The sequence below is a fragment of the Benincasa hispida genome, chromosome 12 (genome assembly GCF_027475165.1).
Source record: "Benincasa hispida cultivar pf3 chromosome 12, pf3_genome.v1.1, whole genome shotgun sequence".
Taxonomy (NCBI): Eukaryota; Viridiplantae; Streptophyta; class Magnoliopsida; order Cucurbitales; family Cucurbitaceae; genus Benincasa; species Benincasa hispida.
In genome coordinates this window covers 77,227,421-77,252,552 of record NC_143489.1, presented here as the reverse complement: position 1 = coordinate 77,252,552, position 25,132 = coordinate 77,227,421, and the positions used below count along the sequence as shown (strand labels likewise).

Sequence of the window (25,132 nt, the reverse complement as noted above, 5' to 3'; positions counted from 1 at the left end):
TTTATGATGATCAAATTACTCAAAAAGTAATGACAACATCTAATTGTGAAGAAGCACCTTGTGACTTTTTTTCCATCTCCTTGTTCAATATACTGTTTTTTAATAAGTCTATACTTACTATTCTATTTGGGGTTGAGTTCAATAAGAAAATTTCAAATGCCTCCTATAGGTCTAGCTAACGGTGAATTTAGTATAGGCCCAGAGGGGCTCGATCCCCCTAACTTTATGTTCTTTGTATATATATAACTAACATAATATTAATAACTTTAACTAGCCTAATAGTAAATCTGTCTCTCAGTCCTCCTTAGACTTAATTTTGAAGCCCATTCTTTTCATTTATCTTTCAGATTTTCCATCCTTTAACAAACCTTTGATTTTCGAAAAAACAATAATAACACACCAATCCCTACCGAGTACATTTAAAAATTAATAAGGAAGTCATCTAGGGTGACTATTCAATTTCATTTTTAGATTTTTTTTTTTTTAAGCTTCAACTTCAATTAATCTTCGATTTCTTCTCCAACTTCTTCTTGACTTCTTTTTCAACTTCTTCTTCTAGTTTGTGAAGTAAGTTTTTTAATTTATTTTTCTTATTCTTTTTTAGTTTGTTATTTTATTTATATGCATTTGGTTTTCATGTTTCAAATCGTTCCTATTTTTTGTTTTAGTTTCTTTATTTTATATTTATTTTATTAATTTTTTAAATGATTTATGGATCTTAAGTAAACATCTTAGACTTTGTTTTTTGGGTTGTTTAAGTTATGATATTGTTGCTATATCGTCAATTTCTTATGAATTTTTAGAACTATTCACTTATAAATTTTTTTATTGAATTATAAATCCCCCATCAACAAAATTTATGGATCTGTAATTGAGTCCGACAATGTACCAAGGAGCTATAACCCATGTATCTCATCTTGAAACTTGATATTCATTCTAGATTAATGATACCTTGAAATGTATTTAAGTAATCTAACATGGATGTTCCATCTTGATACTTCAACACCACCATTTGTTTAATCATAAACATTTTATTATTACTAATTTTTAGGGCACATAACGACTCAAGCTTGTTCCACAGTCTGTCATGAATTTCTTCACCAATATGTTTTTAAAAAATTTCTTCTACCCAGAGTCTCATAACCCTACACGCTTTCCTATTACACATTTCTCATTTTTTTTTATCAATTTAAACATTAGACTTCTCTTGTGAAAAAAGAGGAAGATAAAAATCATTTACATATAAAATACCTCCCATTTTTCTTTTCCAAACTTGATAATTTCACTCTAACCATCTTAGCTAAACTAATTTCCATATTTAACACAAGGCAATCACACAATCAATTAACTTGGCTATGATACTACTTTGTTGGAATAAACACTATATCTTTTGAATCAATTATCCTCTCTTGTGTGAATCTAATATGATATTAGTCAACTAGAAACAATAATAAATATTAAGCAAGTGACACAAGCAATTTTAATGTAGAAAAACCTTCTCAATATGAGGAATAAAAAACTACGAACTGGAATCAAATTCTTCACTATAAATGGGTTACAATAAGTTCACCCTTATCACAACTAAAGGCATACATGATAAATGTCTAAAGATTTATAATCTTGGCAACAAACAACAACAATAAGGAAAAATAAATTAGAAAAGTTTCACTTAAAGTGACAAACAACTACCTCTGACTATACAAAATTTCAAAAGAAATCTCTATCATCCAGATTGAAGACTATCAGTCAAGATTATGCCGTCAAAGTTTCAATTCGATTAGAATTGACTTCCAAAAGGCTGAAAAACGCTATTGTATGAGAAGACTTTCTTTTTTGTATTTTCTAATTTTCTTCTCTACCATTCACACTTTTGGTTTGGTAACATACACAGTCAATTTCTGATGGTTATTTAAGGAATAACCTAATTGACCCAAATGCGCCTTAAATGGGCTCTCACCAAAAAGTGAAATAACCCATAAAAAATAAGTTTAATTAGGAGTGCTAGTTGAAACTACATGCAAAATGAAATGTGTATATATAAGTTGAAAAAAATCTTGTATTTGGTAATAATTTTTTTTCTTTATATATTTCTTCAAAAAAATTCATATTACTCAAAACAAATTTGAATTAATATAGTTTTTAAAATTATTTTTAAAAAGTTTTTTAATAGAATTTTTATCTCTTTTTAAAATTTTTGATAGTAAGAGAGCAAACAAACTATTAATATTTGTATTTATAATAAGAAAATTTTAAAATAAAAACTATCCACTTTTATTAGATATAATAACATATCTCTAATATATTTATAACTACTATGTAACTAACTTAATTAAAAAAAAAAGATTATTGAATCTAAATCTCAATCAAAAAAAAAAAAAAAACATAATCCATGTTAAATGATTAAAAAAATGAAAAAGACGAATGTTAAACAAATAAAAAAATGGAGGTGTGATATCTAACTAATTCTAGTCCAAAAAAATAAAATAGCAAAAAGCAAAAATCATTAAAAAAAAAAAAAAAATAAAGAAAAGAAAAAGAGATGCCTAAGTAGAAAAATTGTTCCTAGAGCTGAAAAAACTTAGGATGTTAAAAAGGAAAGAAAACAACACAAAAATGTGGCAATAATATTGAACGTAATATTAAAAGAAATACTTGAATAATACAAAGAGAAATCCATAAAAAAAAAAAAAAAATTAGGAAGATTGGGTTAACAAAGTTAAAACCAAATTTTTTATTAAAAAAAAAAAAAAGAAGAAGAAATAAAGATAGCTAGTGGAAAGGAAACTAAGGATTTAACTCTCTTCTATTTATGGAAGGAAACCTAGATTTGAAAAACGGGAATTAGATCAAATATGATTTTTTTTTTAATGTGTGAATACCAAAAATAGGAGGAAAATGTGATTTTTTTTATAAAAAAAAATCTACAGGTTTATAGATAACATGATTTTCTTTAGATTTTTTTTCCAAAGTGAATTAGAAATAAAATGTGAATTTTTGAAATTTGAATTAGAGATGAAATATGATTTTTTTTTTTAAAAAAAATATTTCTATATATTTAACGTGAAATAGATATTAGGAGATTTTTTTAAAGTGTTCTATTTATTTAAAGTGAATTATAGATTATTAGATATAAAAAGTGATTTAAAAAAAAATTGTGAACTAGGGATAAAATGTGATTTTTTTTTAAAACAAGAACATTTTTCTAACGTGAAATAGTCATTATTAGAGATACAATGTTTTTTTTTTAAAAAAAAATTCTATTTAGTTAACATGAAGTAAATATTAAAGATAAGATATGATTAAAAAAATAATTTCTCTATATTGAAAGTGAGTTAGATATTGGAGACATATATATTCTCCTAATATGATTTTAAAATTGTTTCAACTTTTATAGATAAAATGTAGTTTTTTTTAAAAAAAAAACAAATTTCTTTTATTTAATGTGGAGTAGATATTAGAGATAAAATGTACTTCTTCTTTGTTTATTCTTTTTTTATTATTATTATTTAATGTGGAGTATATATTAGAGATAAAATAAATTTCCTTTATTTAAGATGAATTAGAGATTACCGAAGATAAAATGTGAATTTTTTGTATTTTTTTTATGTGATATGTTAAAAAAAAAAGGATAAAATGTGATTTGTAGTTTTAACTTGAATTAGAGATAAAATAGGATAAATTTTGATTTTTTTTAATTTTTTTAACGTGTGAATGCTAAAAATAAAGAAAAAATGATATATTTTTTAATTATTATTTCTTTTATTTAATTTAAATTAGTGATAAATTTTTACCTTTTTTTATTCTTTTTTCTTTTATTAATTTGAATTAGAGATAAATTTTGATTTTGTTTATTTTTTTATTTTTTGACTTTTTGGCCCTTAATCTCAATAATTAATTAATTAGTATTTTGATGATAACAAATCTGCTTTTATTCATTAACAACCTGAGTGTTTTGAAGTGTCTATTACGTAGAGCTCAGAACAATAGTTCCGATACAATTTGAAACGCTCAAATCGAAGTGCAAACGTAAAAGATATGACCCAAACAAACTTAAAGGAAAAATCCTGAGTTGACGTGGCAAATTTTTTTCATTAAAGTTGACCAATTAGAATGTGCCATTTGGAGTAATAGAGAAGTGACACATGGTCAAATTTTGATTTTTGGATTGGTTTAAAGAAAATAAATTTAATATTATTTTATATTTATGTCTAACGGCTAGTTTTGGACACATTTGCTTTTTGTTGGGATTTAAAAGAAATGCTTTTAATATATATATATTATTTTATGTTTGTGTTTAACGGGTAGTTTTGGAGTGATCTTTTATTATAATATTGTAGTTTTGCAAACTTATTAGGAAAATAGGGTGGTTTTGAAACTAATTAGAGAAATGTGGTTGTTTTTTCTGTTCGAGGCTAGAAGTTGAGGGTTGAGGATTCGATGAATATGGAGGTCGAAGGTTGAGAACTCGATAAGCAAGTAAAAAGTGAAGGAATGGTTTTGCATAGGATTGTCGAATGTTGAACTTTCGACTTATGTAGGTCGAAAATTCAACCCTCGACAAGCATCATGACACATCCCATCCCCTGCCACCCGCTGCCGTGCCTGACCATTTCTGCCGCTGTTGACCAAGATTCTCGCAGCATGAATGCCTGCCCTCAACCACAACTTTAAACATGCATGCCTGCCTTCAACCACCACTTTAATTTTGCCAACCCGTGGGTCGAGTGTTGAACACTTGACCTATGTGCTTTTAAACCCCATTTTTCCATTCATTTGCTCACTGCCTCTTTGCTTCCCTTGCTCACTGTCTTCGAAAATCAGCTCACTACCTACCTTCAAAATCATCGAGCTCACTGCCTTGAAATCATCTGCTTCTTCCTCTACTAATTGCTCACTGCCCTTCGAAATCATCCCCTTCTCCTCCCATTTGCTTTTCGTTTCCATTTCTCTTCTTCTTAATATCTCTCTCCTCCCATTTTTTAACTCACTGCTTTCCATTTCCATTTCTCTTCTTGTATTTCGTTTAACACAAATTGTTCTCACACAACCCTTATCACAAACTATACTGGTTTGTTACTCTACTAATTTTTTATTTTTTAAGAATAATTATAAATTTTATTTTTGTTCTTATATTGTTATTTTTTTTATAGATTCTATATATTTTTTTTTTTTTTGTTTTTGTTGTCAGATAACAAATAACAGGAAAAAAGGGTAAACATTGTCACTTTGAAGGAAGAAAGAGAACTACCATCGAATCTGTGAGTTGAACTTATGATATTTGAAAAGTTTAGTTTATTCATACGATATTTGATTTCTTTAGTATTAACTTTGATGTTTATAGTGTTAAAATGTTTAGTTTATTGTTATGTTTAAAAAGTTGATATTTATAGTTTAATATAAAATTATTGTGATAGTTAACAAGTTTAGTATAATTTAAAAAGTTTAGTTTATTCATACGATATTTGATTTCTTTAGTATTAACTTTGATGTTTATAGTGTTAAAATGTTTAGTTTATTGTTATGTTTAAAAAGTTGATATTTATAGTTTAATATAAAATTATTGTGATAGTTAACAAATTTAGTATAGTTTAAAAAGTTGTATAGTTTAAAAAGTTTAGTTTATTCATACGATATTTGATTTCTTTAGTATTAACTTTGATGTTTATAGTGTTAAAATATTTAGTTTATTGTTATGTTTAAAAAGTTGATATTTATAGTTTATTACAAAATTATTGTGATAGTTATTGTGATTTTTTTAAATATATTTCTTATGATATTTTATTTTCTAGTATTAACTTTGAAAATATAGTTTAAAATAGTTTGAAAAAGTTTAATTTAATTTAATTTAATTTTTTTTATTTTGTATTAAATTTGAAAATATAGTTTTAAAAAGTTTACCTCATTGTAATTTGAAAAGTTTAATTTGTTGTTATGTGTATAAATAGTTATAAAAAGTTTAATTTATTGTTATGTTTAAAAAGAGTTATAAAAAGTTTAATTTATTGTTATGTTTAAAAAGTTGATGTTCATAAAACTTAAAAAGTTTATGTTTATAAATTAAAAAGTTTAATATTTTTAGTTTAATACAAAATTATTGTGATTTTTTAATATACTTCTTATAAAAAGTAAAATTATTGTAATTTTTTTTAAAAAAAGTTTAATATGTTTTAATATACTTCTTATAAAAGGTATAATACAAAAAGTTGATGTTTGTCTTTTTTTAGTGGGAGTTTTAACATAAATGTGAACAGTGGAATTGTATTTGAACAATTCAATGAAATAGTTGGGATGTTACTTAGTGTAGATATGGGAACAAATCAGATAGAATAATATATAGGCATCCTAATCTAGAACCATCAGGATCAATAAGGTTTATGTCATTCCCTATTTTGAATGCACAAGCTATGAACTTGATGTTCTCAATGGCAATGTCACTGTCGAATTTAGTGCATTTGTATGTAAATGTAAATAGGATAGGGGTGGATCCTGATACATCATTTAACCAGTTTGAAAATCCAACTCAATGTATTGATCCTGACCCGGAGTCAGTTGCATCGCCATGTGGTAATGAAGATATGGCGGCTAACAACCTGTATACAGACTTCAGAACTGAAACAGATGATGAATTTGAAGAGTTGGATTTCGATGGTTGTGAACATGAGATGCTTTCAGATACATTCAACGATTTAGATATGAATGTACTGGATAGCATTCGAGAACATGACTCAATTGTAGCCTCTGTGGACGTTGACAATACTCAATTGTATAAAGGGATGATTTGTCAAGACAAGGAAATGCTACAACACGCGGTCAAATGTTTTGCAATAAAATGTCACGCACCATATGAGGTTGTTGAATCTACACCGACGATTTAGACAATTCGGTGTAAGAAGTGAGAGGAAGGTTGCAAGTGGAGACTCCGTGCAATAAAGAAAAAATCGCATGGCTTATTCGAGATCACTAAGTACGATGAGCAGCATACATGTTAAGTCATGTGCAATTGGATTCATCAATGATTGCATTAGAGTTTTGTGATGTCATAAGAGAAAAACCACCTATCAGTGTTGCACAACTGCAGTCCGACATCAAATCAAAGTTTGGATATCATGTTCCTTACCATAGTGTATGGAGGACAAAAGAAAAGCGTTGGCTAAAGTGTTCGATGATTGAGATGAGTCTTACAAATTGTTACTCAGGTGGTTGTATATGGTTAAGCAGATCAATCCTGGAACACGTGTAGAGGGGAGAGTGAAAGAAAAGCTTACTGAAGGCCATGTTATCCTAACTTCTGTATTTTGGGCATTTGGTCCTTGTATAGAAGCTTTTAATAAATGTCGGCCGATAATTCAGATAGATGGTACACATTTGTATGGAAAATTGTTGATTTCTACGTCAATTGACTCGAACGGCCATATTCTTCCACTTGTGTTTGCCATTGCTGATGAAGAGTCCACAGACTCATGGGGATGGTTTCGGAAACACCTGAGAGAAATTGTAACACACGAAGTGGTGTGTTTAATTTATGATCGACATGCTGGTATAATCGCAGCAGTGAACAATCCAGCAAATGGTTGGACGGGACCGAAATGTCACCATGCGTTAACTAAAGTGAGTAGTACTTCTAGAGATGGAAGCAACCTTGCGTTCATTACGTTCGTCCCTGTTTCACCACAGAAATGTGGGAACGCGGCCAATCATCGAGAGGTGTATGCCAAGGGAAAAGCGGAAGAATACTTATATCTTTAACGCAATTAAGGAACTTGCACTATTTGTATTAATTATCTTTTCTTTTTCCAATTCACATATAAGACTTGCCACTGCATAACACGATCTTTGTAGATTTTTCACAGTCAGCCTCAACCTCGGTATCTTGTATCATGAAACCTGTATCTTGTATCATCTTAGCTTAGGTTTACTTTATCGCAATTCATGTATAGTACATGAATGATCAGAATCAGATTATTTGTAATACCTACAAAGTGGGCCACACTCATAGTGTTACAAGGATAATGTTTCCCTCCTTTATCCATATACTACAGACCATTTAGGTTATCATTTAAAGCACGATCCACTTGTATGTCTCCACACACATGCTTAAGTTACAATGATAACCAGAGATCTTAGTTTATTGGCTTGTGGTTAATACAACTAAAAAATCTCATATTTCATAGACTGAAGTGAATAAAATATCTCATATTATAAATCACTAAACGTTTGTTCATACAGATATTTACAAACTACAGAACCTTACAAGATTTAGGACATCAACCCCAATAGAGAGGGTGTCGCCACTATGTTTAAGACTCGGAATCAGTCTTTAAGGGAGCAATTTATCCACCTACCCCTGCTTCAGGGAATGACTAAATTCCGTTTTGTGTAGCTGAGTTCCTAACTCCTCAATCAGACGAATCCCCAAAATGGTAGGCTTGTTGAGTTGGCAGTCTGACCACTCTCACCCATACAAATCAAAGAGTCGCCCTCATAGGCAAGAGTTTCCAACTCATTTAGGATTTAGGTCATGTCACCTATGGTCATCCTAGTGAAATGTAAGTCTCTATTATCAACGGCATTATATAAAGAGACTATCATTGTGTGGTTCGGTCTTACACAAACTCTTTATATAGGATACCCTCGCTCGCATGTCTCCACACGATCGATCAGAATCAGACCATTTGTAGCATTTTACAACACTTGTAACATCTACAAAGCGGGTTGTATCCGTAGTGTCACCAGAATAAGGTGTCCCTCCTTATCCATCTACTACAGACCATTTAGGTTATTAATTTAAACAAGATCCACTTGTATGTCTCTACATACTTGTTTAAATTTACGTAAAATAATCTCGGAACTTAGTTTATTGGATTGAATAAATACTTATAAAATAACACTTATTTTATTAATAACAATATGTTTATAGAAAGTTTACAAAATACAAGACTACCAGGAGATTTAGGACATAATTCCAATAATCTCTCACTTGTCCTAAAGCCTCGAGAGACTCATGTACAATACAAAAAAGTACAAAATACGATAAACTAGGGCATACTCTATACCCTAGTAACATCTCTCACTTGTCTTAGACAAGGTGCCGCATATCCCGTAGACCCAAACTCTCTAGATGACCTTCAAACACTTTAGTTGTGAGAGCCTTTGTAAATGGGTCAACAACGTTGTGCTCCAACGCAATCTTCGTGAAAATCACATCATTGTGATGCACAATCTCCCGGGTCAAATAATACTTCCGTTCTATGTGTTTACCTCTTCGGTGACTCCAAGGTTCCTTAGAATTTGCCACAGCCTCGCTGTTATCACAATAAAGTGTTATTGGCAAAGACATATTTGGAACAACTTCCAAATCAGTAAGGAACTTTCTAAGCCAAACAACCTCATTAACAACTTCACAAGTAGCAACGTATTCGACTTCCATAGTTGAGTCTGCGATGCATCCTTGTTTGATGCTTCGCCATACTATAGCCCCTCCATTCAGAATGAATACTAACCCTGATGTCGATTTCCGAGAATCTCTATCAATCTAAAAGTCAGAGTCTGTGTATCCTGTAAGGATCAAATCCTTATCTCCATACATGAGCATATAGTCCCTTGTTCTCCGAAGATACTTGAGGATCATTTTGATCGCCATCCAATGATCTAATCCTGGATTGGACTGATATCGACTGACAATCCCTACTTTATAACAAATATCAGGTTTAATACATAACATTGCATACATAAGGTTACCAACAGCCGATGTATAAAGAACCCATCTCATTTCCTCAACCTCTTAAGGTGTCTTAGGACACTGTTCCTTAAACAAAACAATTCCATGCTTGAAAGGTAATAAACTTTTCTTGAAATTCTGCATCGAGTACTTAATCAACATCTTATCGATGTATGATACCTGAGACAAGGCCAACCTTTTGTTCTTACGATCTCTTATGATCTGGATCCCTAAAACAAACTACCTATCTCCCAAATATTTTATTTGGAATTGGGCGACTAGCCATTTCTTAATGTCAGTCAGAAAACCTACATCATTCCCAATGAGTAGGATATCATCCACATACAACACAAAGAAACTACTTGGCTGTTGATGATTTTCTTGTAAACACAAGACTCATCAACATTCTGATCAAAGTCATATGATTTGATCGCACTATCAAATCTTATATTCTAAGATCTAGATGAGTAAATGCTTATAAAATAACACTTATTTTATTAATAACAATATGTTTACAGAAAGTTTACAAACTACGAGACTACCAGGAGATTTAGGACACTATTCCCAACAGATTAAACCATATTCACCCCTCTAGGGTTGTCATACCGATCCTACAATTGGTAGCAGAGGTAGTTACTCTTGTTCGTAATTAAAATTTTTTATAAATCATTCTAGATTGATACCCATTGTTTGAGTTTCTCACTCCTACAATTGGTATCAAGAAGCTCTTCCACAAAATTATTTTTAAAATATTATTAATATTTTGAAAAGCTTAATTGCTAGAGCAATGACAAGCTTAAATGGTGATTCTATTGATAAACCTTCATACTTTGATGGAAATAAAAATTATGATGTATGGAAAAATAAAATGAAAACATTTATGATTGCTATGAATTTTAATATTTTGGATGTTTGTGAGCATGATTTGTCTAAATTGCAATTGAATATTGAGTTGCTTACGTTTAATGTCAAAGCTATGAATAGCTTATATTGTGCATTGGATAGACAGATATGTGACAAATTTTTACATTTTGAATATGCATATGATATTTGTAATTTTCTTGATAACATGTATAGCTTATAAATTCTACTTGTAGTCTAATGATTTATTTGATGTGAAGGAGAATTATAATTCTCAAAATCAAGAAAAGTTTCATGAAGAGAAAAAGAGAAAAGGTGTTTAATTCTCTTTACATTTGATGGCTCATTCGAATAATGATTTTGGAGATGAGAGTGATGAAAATGAGTTAATTCATAAATCCATTTCTCACGAGGAGTTGTATAATGCTTTTGAAGATATTCAACTTTATTTAGAAAAAAGTTAGCTCTAGACATTTGAAATTATCAAAGAAGTTCAAGGCATTGCCTATTGAGAATAAATCTTTGATAGATGAAAATTCTTATTTAAAGAATAGCGCTAAGAACACATTGTTGCATAATTCTTGTTGTGATGAGAAAATTGACTTGAATGATAAAATTACTTTTCTTGAAAAAGAGAATGATGAACTCAAATCTTTGTGATGTGAATTAAGTTGAATTGAATGATTTGAGAAATAAAAATGAGAAATTAGAATCTTTCTCTTTGGAACTAAATGATGAAATTGCTAGTTTGAAAAATAAAATTATAAATTTGGAAACTAGCAATACTTCTTTAGGAAAAGACAATTTTTCTATTGTTGACAACATTAAATTTCTTGAATGTGATATTGATGAGAAAAATAATTTTTTGTATATACTTAAAGAGAAAGAATTGATTGCTAATAAAGAGTTTGAAGTTGCAAAAAAGTCTATAAAAAGATTGTTTGTAGGTATATAAAAATTGGATAAAATTATTGATTTAGGCATACCTTTTAATAACAAAAAGGGGTTAGAGTTTGTTATGCTACCATGCTTATACTTATTTGATAATATTGTTTTGCTAACGTGACTTTGCTTTTATTTGGTATCATAATCTGATTTTCAACAACTGGTATTTATTTTATAATATTTGATATTTTGGTAAATATTGCATGAATTACTTGAATGATTTTATCTCCTTGGAATTTATTGATTTCTTTTAGAAGGAGAATGCATATTTTTAGGGGAGCTTTTCTCTTAATTCATATACAAATTTGATATATTTGATGATATTGATTCTCCATAGTTTTTTTTATTGTTGTGGGTCCCTCTTATGCATATTGTTTATCTTTTTAGGGGGAATAATTATCTAGAGAGTTTAAAATATGTTTTGAAATCTTATTTGATATTTATGCCCTCAAGTTGAACATTTTGTTAAATCTTTTTTTGTCCCTTATTAAGCGAGAGTGTTCAATTGATTTCAAAAGGAGGAGAAATCTGTGAAATTGGATCTAAAAAGAATTAGCTTGAGCTTGGTTAACTCTTTTTTAAGCCTCTTGAATTTAAAATGTTGCTTGTGATATTTTTTTTAGAAGACACGTCGATAGGAGAAGAAATACAATGAATGTGCTTGTGTTTCTAGAGGAAGCTTTCTGTCTTTGTTTATTTTTTTTAATTGTCCTTTTTTTTTTATTGATTCCAAAAGGGGAGAGATAATAAGAAAAATGAAAATATGTTACTATTGAAATAAACATTGTTTTAAAGTGAATTGAATTTGTGTTTGTATGTTGATTGTGTTTCAAATTCATATTTTATATCACACACCACTTTAAATTTCGTTTTTCTTGTGTAGTTTGTCATGATAAAAAAAGGGGAGATTGTTGGTTTTTTTTACCCTTAATCTCAAATTAATTAATTTTAATTAATTAATTAATTAATATTTTGATGATAACAAACCTGTTTTTATCCATTAACAATTTGAGTGTTTTGAAGTATTTATTGCATAGAGATCAGAACAAGCTTAAAGAAAAAATCCCGAGTTGATGATGTAGCAAATGTTTCATCAAAGTGAACCAATTGGAAAGTGCCACTTGGAGCAATAGAGAAGTGACACATGGTGGATTTTTTTATTTTTGGATTGTTTTTTTAAAAAAAATGAATTTAATATTATTTTATGTTTGTGTCTAATGACTAGTTTTGGACACATGGTAGACATTTACTTTTTGTTGGGATTAAAAAGAAATGCTTATATATATATATATTATAATATTAACTTATATTTGTGTCTAACTATTATTTTTGAACACATTGTAGGTTTTTGCTTTTTGTTGTTTTTTTTAAAAAAGGAAAAAGAATTTATATTTTTTGTTTGTATCTAACCGCTAGTTGTTTTATAGATAAGGAATGATCACAACCATTGATTTTTCTTTTCCAAGATCCAACGACCCAAAATTAAAGGTGGTTTCCAATAATTTTTCCTCTTTATTTAAACTCATCTTCTTCTCCAAATGTTGAGAACAATTTTCATAATTTTCAATCATCTCCGAAAATACAAAGCTTCCATTGTTGCTCTCTCCAAGCTCTAGTTTTTCTTCTTTTCATCTTCTTTTTTAGAGAGAGATTTTATGTTGTGAGGATTGATTTGTTGAATGCTTTACTTTGTAAATCTACTCTTTGAGAGAGTTTTCCTCATATTGTGCTTCATTTCAAATCCATTGTAAGGGTTGCTCTTGATCCCAGAAAAGAGTTGTAACAGTTTGATCCTCAATCGTGGAAAGAATCGGGTTTGTTCTTGGTTGACTCTAAGTCATGAAAAGAGTAAAAAACTTCTAGTGAAGTAGCTAAGAGGAGCTTGGGGAGTGGACGTAGACTGGTTTTGCTCAACCACTGTGTTAATTTCTCTATCCCTCTCCTACTTTAATTTTTTAATTAATTTGTCGTTATATTTTATTATATTAAATTAATTACAATATTTGTTCCTTAAATTAATTGTTTAATATTTATTTAGGTTTTGAATTGATCTCTAATACCTCATACCAATCATTTTATTAAAATCAAATTTGGTGAAGTGTTAGTTTTAATTATTTGGCTATTTTTTATTGTTTAAATTATTTGTTAGTAGAAAGTTTGTCAATTTGTTTAATTGACTCACATTAATGGAAAGTTTTAAATTAGTTTGATTAAACCCTATCCATCCCTTATGGGTTGCCATACCTATCCTATATTCTTATATGTAGTGATAAAATGTGATCTTTTAATTTGAATTAAAGATCAAATTTGGTATATAAATTGTTATCTTCTTTAACGCGTGAATGTCAAAAATAGGGGATTTTTTTCTTCTTTTTATCTGTGATGCTAAAAAATATGATAATGGGTTTTTCTCTTTTCTTTTGTGTATGATGCTAAAAAAAAGATAGGAAAAATAATTTATTTAATGATTTTAAACGTAAAAATATGTAAGATATTTCTATAATCATCCACTAAATGGGGCAAAGAAAGAAATCAAAAGTTTCTCTCCATAATCATTTTTAGATAGTATAGATTAAGATAAGACCCTAAGGGGGTGTTTGACCCTCCAAGTTGGGTTGAGTGGGTAAAAAAAACTCACCTACCATTTCATTCACCAATAATTAAAGATGTTTGTTACTTCGCATCAACTCACATTTTCACCTTGTTATTTGCATCAACTCCCATCCTATAATAATTATCAATTTAACCCAACTCGACTCTACGCGCCAAACGCCTCTGAAGTCATTCTCCTTGTAAATATATCATTATAATAAGTGTAGGTTTTATCTTCTTCCTTATTTTTTGTGTTTCTATCACTAAGGGATTGTTTGTTTCATTAAGTCGAGTTCACATGTATGTGGAGTTTATATGTTCATGAAGCTCATATATCTGTATTTTGAGTGTGTCAAGAATATCTGATGTAATTTTTTTATACCTAAATAATTTGTTTATGAGCATGGTTTTACATTGAATTTTTCTTAGACTTTAGGTTGAATTTAGATATTTATATATATATTCACTATATTTTGGAACATGAATGCACTACATGTATCTTGATTTACGCGTAATTAAAATGAGGTGACATGAGTATATATATACATATATATATATATATTCCTTCTTAAAAGTGGTGCATATGAGTTAGGAGTTGGGACATATAGAGTGAAAATGTGGGGAAGACGCGAGATTTTAGGCTTAAATCCGGGGTGTGCCAGGTGGATACCTTGTATTCATGACTTGGATTTTGCTTCTTAGTCTAATATTGAACGACTCAAATATATATATATATATTATATATGGATATTCATTCTCCTCATATTTGTTTTGGTTTTTCCCCACTTCATCCTTTTTCCTCCAACTTTCCTATTTAGATAGGAAATGGAGGAGGGACCGGAAGAAAAATACCCTTCATAGGTATTGGGACGGGTTTCTGTCTCCGTTTATGTTCGTAGCTTGAATTAGATTTGATGGAGTACTTTTTAGATCCAATCTAATTATTCGAAATTTATAATTTCTTAATCTAAATAACTCTCATTAAATAATGAACTCAATTCAATCTAAACATGAAATATTCGTGTTGAGTTGGTTTGGATTAGTCGGGTCATTTATTTAAATTTTGGTTCTAAAAATAAGTAAAATGTTAATATATAAAAAATTATTTTCATATAAATTTTGGTTCAAAATTTTTCTTTACAAAATGTTAAAAAAATATTTTTAAGAATTAATTGAAGAATAAATTAATAAAAATAAATCATGAAATAAAATAAAATAAATATATGTAAAAAAATGTATCATAAAAAAACAATAAACTTTTTAAAATTAATAATAAGTTAAATTGGTTTGGCTATTTTAGGTGAATCCATAAATCAATCCAATCTATAATCTTTTTTATTTGAATCCAGTTCAACCCAAATGAATTAATAAACAATCCAAATCTATAGATTGAGTTGGTTTGATTAGATTTTTGGGTCTTTGGGTTTTTTTTTTTTAACTCCACTATCTCATTATTTGCTTTTTTTAAAAAAAAAATTATTATTATGTTTACTAAAATAATGGACTATGCTAGAATTGAACATCCCAACCCCACATTTTTCCGTGAACATCTCTATTTATATTATAGATTTGGTATGAACATAAGTTTTACTTTCTCATAATTTACAAAATAATGCTGATCACGATTAATTTTAGAAATAATAAAAAATATATAGACTAAAATTAAACATTTAAATATTACAAAAATCACAATAAAACGAAATTCAAAGTGCAAAATGATATTTTAATATTTATTATTATTATTATTATTTTTTGCAATATATATAAAACTATAAATCTAAATTTCAAAGTTTTTATTTATTTATTTAGCTAGTTAGGTATTGATAATTTCGTATTAGAATATATTTATATATGCCTTGTAGTATATGTGGACCATTTTTTGATAAGATATATTTGGACTGAAATGAAATATAACATTTATTTTTATTGTAAATTACAAGAATTTTCTTTTTTAAATGAGGATTTGGCAATGCATTATACATTCTTGTTGAAAATTAACCATTTAAATTAGAGATTTTTTAAAGGATAATTATTTTGAATGGTAAAACTATAAATATATCAAAATATCACTGTCTCTATCAGTGATAGATCACGAAAGACATTTATCGCCAACACTGATAGATGTCGATAAACCGTGATAGATGTTTATCATAGTCATTGTAGTCTATCATAGATAGACAACGACATTTTGATATATTTATAAATAAGTTGACTCATTTTTTTATTTGATAATAATTTTTTTTTTAAGAAAAAGAGGTATATCAAGAATAATTTTAGCTGGCATAAAAAAGCTTATGACGAAGAAAAATAGAAGTCATTTCTATCCCCACCGGCCCCGATTACGAAAATTATTCTATATCTCACCTCACATTTTACAAACTTATCTACTTATGTTTAATTGGTATATTTCCAAAAAGTCAAAAAAAAAAAAATCTTGAATATCACAGCTCCCACCTCAATCAAAGCCCTTTTTTTAGAAACCTTAAATAAAGCCTTTGGGATTATTTCAACAATATTTTCATTTACAAATAAAGTAAAGAACTTGTGATATATTTAAGATATGGATAGAGCCTAAGAATATGTATATGTAAAAATCAAATAAGCAATAATTTATAAAAAAAAAAAAAAATCGATTTTTTTCTTTTCATTCGGAGTTTCATGTATCTTACTTATTGTATTAAAAAATAGATTTAAGTCGTTCGTCATCCACATAATCTGGCCATTAATACGTAAATTCATTTTGTTTTTAATACTTTAATTATTCTCAATTTTTTTTTAAAAAAAAAGAGAGGGATTTGAAAATAAATGAGTGTCCATGCAAATAAAAGAATCAGATCTTTTTTCTTCTATAGAAAAAGCAGATATTATTAAAGTTGTTAGACATGCAAACAACTACTATATATATATATATATGAAAGTCCCATTGCCATCCAAATGGCATCTAAAGGATATATATAAATAAAATATTCTTATGCCATGAAATCTAAGTTATATGATAAACGTGGGCAGTGGCCAAACATGAACTTTTGAATTTCATTGTATTATACCTTTTTTTTTTCTTTTGAGAAAATATTATAATAGATCGATGTGCTCATTACAATTTTATCATTGTAAAGGGGCCTAACAAGATTGAGATAAAATTGAAATTAACTATTTACATTTACAAGGCATTTGGTATATTTTTTTTTTGGGTTAGTTGAAATTTTGTCTTCTTGATTTTATTTTTACCAAATAAAATCATTAAAAGTGATTATGTATATACTTTCTACTATTTAATGTTGACGGTTATCCTAGCTAGGCAAGACATAACGTCATGGGCGGACCAAACAAAGTCCAAGAAAGACTCAGAGGTGGCATGACATAGAGAAAACACACGTCCTTAAAGGAGAAAGTTAAGTCTCGAATTTCGGACGGATTAGATGTGGGCTCAATGCTTCCGGTTGACTAGATGAGCTCGATGCATGATGGCACTCTACAACCTTGAGATACACGATCTCTCCAGATCATTGACATTACATGTAATAAGAAGCAAGTGTTAGAGGAGAGGAAAAATCTCGAGTCCCACAACCACTTTCATGATACCACTGATGTTACATGTAACTTGAGGCAAGTGTCGGAGGATAGCCATAACCTTACACGTGTGCTTAGTTGAATTATATATTTCTGTACTAATTTAGACATCAAGTATGCTAGGCTTGGCATCACACGGGTGTGAAGATCTCTTATGCATATCAGCTTGGTATTCGAGACCAGATCGGGAGAAGTAGACCAAAGGTCAAGCCTACAAGAGACCTACAATGATAATGAGCAAACGAAATTTGAGTGCTAATAGTATTATTAAACTCATTTTAATAATATTGAAAGCTGTTATAATAGACAAATCAATGAATTATAATAAAAATATATTACTAATGTGGACTTAATATTAATAATAATAAAAAAAATTAAACTTATTTAACCTAAGGAATAATAAATTAAAACTAAAAATATAAATAGAAAAATATATTTTTTTCTTCTTTTGGAAAAAAGATTAAATGAAAAAATGTTATTGTATTGTGATCATAGTATTAAAGAAACGTGTTAACTTGCTTACAAATAATAAAATGTCATTTATCAATTTAAATTTAATTTTAAAATTTACTTTTAAATTTTTTTCAAAAATATCTATCAAAATCAAAATTCTATAAATATTTCTATTAAAATTTTCATAAAATTAAGATTTCCATATTTCTTTTGATATCAAAATTTTATTAATCTCCCGATAAGAAGAACACGTGTGGTCCACTAGGGAGGGGATGAAATATTATTTTAGTATATTATTAGTACTTTGTAACATGTGCGCTTGTGGGCCACTTTTCGTAATTCCTTTTTTTTTTTAATGTTTATTTTCAAATTCAAAGAAATTTTAACGCCAAAATTTAGAGGCTCTTTCGTTTTTAATATTTTATTTTAAAAATTATATGTAATAATCTTTCACAAAATATGAAAGAGTTTTCTTATTTTCTCACTTAAAGAATACAAAGTAATTTATAGAAAAGATTCATAACTAAAAGCACAAAACATCTTTAAAATGAAATAACAGAATGTTCAACAAAACAAACTGATTTGTTAACCACCATTAACACTATGTGTATCTCACTTAATTTCTTTTAGGTTCAATTATTAGAAATACTTTGAGAGTTTTAAATTTTGTTTTAAAAATATATCCCTATACTTTTTGCAATATTATCTCCGAAATTTAATAAGAGTCAAAAAAAATATTTTTCTTGAATGATGATTTTGAAATATTTATGATTTTTTTAGTTCAATATAAGTGTGGGAGAATTCGAACTTCTGATCTTGAAATTGATAACATATACTTTATTTCAGTTGAACGATGCTTACCTTGACTGAAGTTTATAAAGGTTGCGAAGTAATATTATGATTTTTGAAAGTATATAAATTACAAATGACAAAATTCAAAGGTATTTGTTATGAATTATCATTTTGATTAATATTTTTTCACCATTCTTACCAACATTTTATTCCTAGCTAAATTTTAAAAACAAAATTATTTTTTTAAAAGAAATTAAATTAGATTATTAAAAGCTGACAAAAAAATTTGGTGGAGTTAGGGTTTATAAAGAAAAATTTTAAAATTACAAAAAAAAAAATATCAAACATTTTTTTTCTCTAAGATTATCAAACAAAAGCCTTAAACGATATGTTTTGGAAGTATTTTCTAGATCATCATATCCATAACCAAAAGGTTTGAAGCCTCACCTCTTTATAAGTTGAAAAAAAATTTGAAAATATGGCTAATAGTATTTTTAGTAAAGTAGAAGATGATGAAAAATGGTATTAATCATCAAGGAAGTTGTAATTAATATATAACTTGGTGTTTGAATTAAAATTAAAAAAAAATAAAAGAAAAGAAAGAGAAAAGAAAACACTGGTAAAGAAGGGATGGGAGAAGCCCCTCGTATAATATATATATATATATATATATATATATATATATATATATATATATATCTATTTTATTTATTGGTATGTTTATCATTTTTTTTTTTTTTACGAAATAATAGATGTCAAGAGTAAAAAAAAATACAATTATCATCAACAAAAACAGAAATGACAAAGTCAAGAAGATAAGATTCATAATGAAAATGACACTCTAGACCAAAGTAGGCCATCGAAAAAGGTGCTTGGCTTGGTCCAGACCAACATATTCGACCATGATTGTGCCTTGCAAAACATCTAAAGAGGAATAGTTTGTGCAAGGCACGACTCGATGAGTGAAAGAATAATCTTAATGTAGCACTAAAACCCTGTTCGGATAAATTATTGCAGTTATACAGTTTGAGCATCAAAGCTCGTTTTCTAACTTAAGTATGTATGGTCATGTGTGTTTGCCATACATATTTAAGTTACAACGATAAATTACATAATATAGGAAGATCTGCATTCACCCTAAATAACAGAAATCTATTTATGAAGTTATTTTTTCCAGCTATTTTCCTCTTTTCTTTTCCAGCAATTTATGTTTATGTTGTCATTTCCCCCCTTTTTCCAACGAGATTCCTTTTCCACCATCTTTTCTTCAGTTGTTCTCCGTTTCTTGCGATATCTTCTGTTTATGTCGAGTTGTCTTCTTATCAAATAAAAAATGTAAGTTGGAGCGTGAATTAGAACGAGAGAAAAAAACGAGAGTGAGAATTCAAATGAAGAAAAAAAGTCAAAGGAAAAAACTACAAAATTGACGAGGAAGAAACTAAAGGAACAAATGAGAGGAAGAAGCGAAAGGAAGAAGTGCGAGGAAGAATTCAAAAGAAAGGAAAAAGTTAAGGAAAAATGAAAGAGAGCAATGTGAATTGGAGAACGAGATGAAAGAGTGAGAGAAATGAGAAGAATGAACGAGAAATCTAGGTTGCGTCTAACCTCACACGTATTTTAAGATTAAAACAATACTTTTACACGTAGTCAACGATACTAAATTTAAATTTTTTTTAAAAGGGAAGCCAAATTTCGAATTACTCTAAATCGGACCAACCGTATAAATTTCGAATAGCAATGCAAATTACAAAGGGCAACCCTTCTTCGTGTGAAAACCAACCAAAAAAAATTTGAAACGTCGAAGTAAACAAACAGGTGTAAGAGGCAGCTTCCTTCTCTCCCCCTTCGAATTGACTCGCTCTTCATTCTCAATCCTTCTTCTCTATAAATTCGATCTTCATTCTCCCTTTTCTTCATTCCAATTCTTTTGCAGGTTTTTGTTTCAACCCATTTACCAATCTCTCCTCTTTTCTCCCTTCTCAAATCTCTCAGGTACAACCCCTTTTTGATTTATGCGTTTTAGTCTTGATCGATAGAGAAATCAATCGCCTATTTGATTATGGGTGGTGTTTTTTGTTTGTTTTTTATGGGTTTTGGTTAGATATGACTACTGATGAGAATTCCAATGGTGATAAGAATCGAGTTCCGAGGTTGAATGAGAGGATTCTTTCTTCTTTGTCTAGAAGATCGGTTGCTGCTCATCCTTGGCATGATCTTGAGATTGGTACTTTCATATCGTTCTTTTGACCTTACCATAATTATGGCCCTGCCCATCATTGTTCTGATTTAATTTAATTTATTGTTTTTTTTTTCCTTTATGCAGGACCTGATGCTCCCAAGATTTTCAACTGTGTATGTTTTTCCCTCTTTCTTTTGTATGTTCAAAATTGATGGAAATTTATGCATTGAGGTCATGGATTAGATTTAACATAAGTAAAGTTGTTTAGAAGCCATGTTCTTGGTTTGATTGTTCTTTCTTCCAAAATTATGAATCTCTGAATTCTGTTTCAACTCTAAAAATGATCCTATAGAAAAGTGATTGAGGATCACACATTAGAAAAATCACAGATCTCACACTCTATAAGATATATAGGTTATTTCTCTCGTTGCCAACTGGTTTTGAAATGAAAACCCATGTTACCTAATATGGTATTAGACCCCTTCAAACCTAAATAGGTATTCGGTCCAATAAAAAGATACTGGGATCCGATCAGGAATGGTGAACACAAAAGAGGCACCATCTGAAGGGGACAGGGACAGAACGTTACCAACCTCTAGTATGTGGCCCATATGACTTGTCTAATTTTAGGATTGATACATGAAATCCAAAGAGAATGAGACATGCAAAAGTTGGTCACTTGCCATGTCTTATCAGTTTAGAAGCTCCATACTGTGCAAGAGTTTGTGCTTTTCACTTAATTTAATTGGAATTACCTTTCTAGTTATGATGCTTTTTAAAAAAAATGTATCTTTGCAATCCAAGTTTAGGATTTCTTTTGCTAGCAAACCCAATTTTGTTTTTTTCCCATTTCTCACCAAAGAAGAATTTCACGTTTTCAATTTATTTTGATCGATGGAACAACACAGGTTGTTGAGATTACAAAGGGAAGCAAAGTCAAATATGAACTTGACAAGAAGACAGGGTTGATCAAGGTATTGGAACTATCTTAAATCTCTGATATCAATAGATATAATAGATATCATCAGATCACTAATAAGAATTCGAACAAAAGTTTGTCTCATGAGAGTAGTTGAAGTGTGTCAAAGTCACTAAGATATTAAAAACAAAAAGGAAAAACTACTGCAGCAATGCTTTCTTCTTTCTTTACTTGCCATGAACTTTCTGTTGTATAAAACATGATATGTTTCAGATCTAGAAAACGTTTTTCTCCATCCATACGAATTTGTTTTTTGATTTAACTTCTTATATCTGAAGGTTCTGACTCTGTCCATAACGAACAGGTTGATCGGATTCTGTATTCATCAGTGGTCTATCCTCATAATTATGGCTTCATCCCCCGTACACTGTGTGAAGACAATGATCCTATGGATGTTCTAGTACTTATGCAGGTTATGCTCTGAACAATTGTCTGATTCAGTTGAAATGCTTCTTAAACAGATCTTATGATCTCATAACATAAGATCAGTTCGAGAAGAATTTTGGCCTCTGCATTTGTCTTACCTCACGTTTTAGCTTCATTCAGTGTGGTGATTTACAAAAATTCCATTGATTTGTTTGTGTAGGAACCAGTTCTTCCTGGCTGTTTTCTCCGAGCCAAGGCCATTGGACTAATGCCCATGATTGATCAGGTAATTTTGAAGCAATGGAAAGAAACAAAAACCTACTTTGTTGTTTTGTTCTCTCATTCAAATAATTTAACAAAATTGTTGCTTTTGATCCAGGGAGAGAAGGATGATAAGATCATTGCAGTTTGTGCTGATGATCCAGAATACAAGCATTATACCGACATCAAAGAGCTTCCCCCTCATCGTCTCTCTGAGATTCGTCGCTTCTTCGAAGACTGTATCCTTTCAAATCTATTAGAAAATCTGGATAAATATTCTTGTTGGTCCTGACATGCATGTTGAAGTTAGAATGAAAATTTCTTAACATTGTTGAATCACAGATAAAAAAAATGAAAACAAGGAGGTGGCAGTTAATGAATTCTTACCTTCAGGCGTTGCTCTTGAAGCTATACAGTACTCAATGCAAGTGTTTCAGTCAGATCCAATGAATTCTACATTCTAGTTTGATTTCAATCTTTGTTCTTACAAGATTTTGAATTGAATAAATTTGCAGGGATCTTTATGCTGAGTACATTCTGCACACCCTGAGGCGATAGACCAATGCCAATCATCCCGCCAACACCTTAATAAAAGGCGTCGCAACGATTATACTTCAAACAAACATGTTCTATTGTAATGTGGGACTGCTATTCTTTTTTGTTTTTGTTTTGTTTTCGTTTTGTTTCGATTAGATTAATCCCATGTTGAGGTCTAAGCCGTTTATTTTTTGTTTCCTTTATGAATTTGATCAATATATTGAATGAGTACTCCATATTCTCTTAACAAATTTTAGCAAAGAAATTCTATTGAAAATGGTTATTTATCTGATCAGGATCAATTGACAGTATCGACATTTAGTGCTATTGATAAATGATCTGATATTTGTAAACGAGATTCATTAAAAAAAGGGAGTGTATATGTTAATACACTTATCTATTCTATACTGTCTTGATTTTCCAATTTGTCATTTAAATCATTAAATAAACTTTTTCCGCTAATTTTGAGTATCACATGTAAAAAAAATCAAAAGATTTATTTTTTTTGGCCTGTAGAGAAAATTTTTTTTTTAAAAAGTCATATTTGATCTCTAAATCATATTGCAAGGCTTTAAAAAAAGTCACATTTTATCTCTAACTACATCTTAAATAAATGACTTTTTTTTAAATTTCATTTTATCTCTAACTAATATCTACTTCAGGTTAAATAAATTGAAAAAAAAGAAATCACATTTTTAATATCTATCTCGTGTTAACTAAAGGTTTTTTTTTTTTAAAAAAAAAAAAATTGTTTTGAAAAATTATAAAAAAATCACATTTTATCTCTAACTAATATCTATTAAAGTTAAATGAAGAGAAAAAATTACAATAAAAATCACATTTATCTCTAACTAAAATAAAAATCTATCTAATATCTACTTTGGAAAAAAATCTATCTATTCAAATTATTTTTGCAAAATCAAATTAGGATTTCAAATCTAAATTCTATAAATAGCTGACTTAAATCTTAGTTTTCACGGTTTTTTTTTTTTTTTTTTTTTTTTTTTTTTTTTTTTAATTTTGTTAATCCCTTTTTCATAGCGTATTTAATTTTTTTAACACATTACTGTCACATTTTTTTGTTTTTTCCTTGACATTAAAAGAGTGTATTTGAAATGCATTTTCAAGTATTTAATTTAAAAAATCCATTTTAGAAAAAATTGAAGGGGTTGACAATCACTCAAAATAGCTTTTTCAACAATTTTTGTCAGAAATATTTGACAAATATTTTTTTCTTAAGTCAATCCAAATAGGCCATAAGGTTTTTTTTTTTATCAATAGTCAGGATCGTCTCTCTCTCTATATATATATTTAAAACTTTTTTTACCTTTTTGTTTTTTAAGGAGCAATAGCTATTACACCTCCATTTTTTTTACTTGTTTAAGGTAGGTTATCTCTTTCAAAATTTTCTTCTTTTCTTATCATTTAACGTGAATGATGTGTTTTTAACGTTTATCTAGAATTGAAATTGAGATTGGATAATTTTTCTTTTTTTAAAAAAATGAAAGAATAGTCCTTTTTTTTCTAAAGGAAATTAAATAGTAGTTATAAATATATTAGATATAGGTTTCTATTTCTTATAAAAGTGATTAGCTTTTATTTAATTTTTTTCTTATTATAAATGCAAATATATTAGTTGTTTCTTCTCTTACTATCAAGGATTTAAACCAAAAAATAAAAAAGTCAATTAAAAAAATTTTAAAAACCCATTAAAAAACATATATAAAGAAAAAAATGATTATCAATTATAAGACTTGTATTTCAACTTATACATATACATTTCATTTTCAGCGTTATGAAACTCGTGCAATGCACGTAGTCAAACTAGTAAATTAAAATGGTTGTGATTACCGATAGTCATAATTGCAATGACTATCTA

General features: G+C 28.7%; 1 protein-coding gene across 2 annotated transcripts; it reads left to right on the top strand.

Moving 5' to 3' along the window:
- Positions 1-20,648: 20,648 nt before the first annotated feature.
- LOC120092770 (soluble inorganic pyrophosphatase 1) lies at positions 20,649-23,504 on the top strand. Of its 2 annotated transcripts, XM_039050965.2 has the most exons (10): positions 20,649-20,746; positions 20,865-20,923; positions 21,033-21,155; positions 21,255-21,283; positions 22,019-22,084; positions 22,394-22,501; positions 22,676-22,741; positions 22,835-22,955; positions 23,059-23,140; positions 23,232-23,504. In XM_039050965.2, exons 3-10 carry the CDS (start codon positions 21,035-21,037, stop codon positions 23,272-23,274), a joined length of 636 nt encoding a protein of 211 aa, XP_038906893.1. In that variant the 5' UTR covers positions 20,649-20,746; positions 20,865-20,923; positions 21,033-21,034; the 3' UTR covers positions 23,275-23,504. The 2 variants fall into 2 exon arrangements, with proteins under 2 accessions (XP_038906893.1, XP_038906894.1); XM_039050966.2 differs by lacking the exon at positions 20,649-20,746 and having other exon boundaries at positions 20,755-20,923.
- Positions 23,505-25,132: the final 1,628 nt, after the last annotated feature.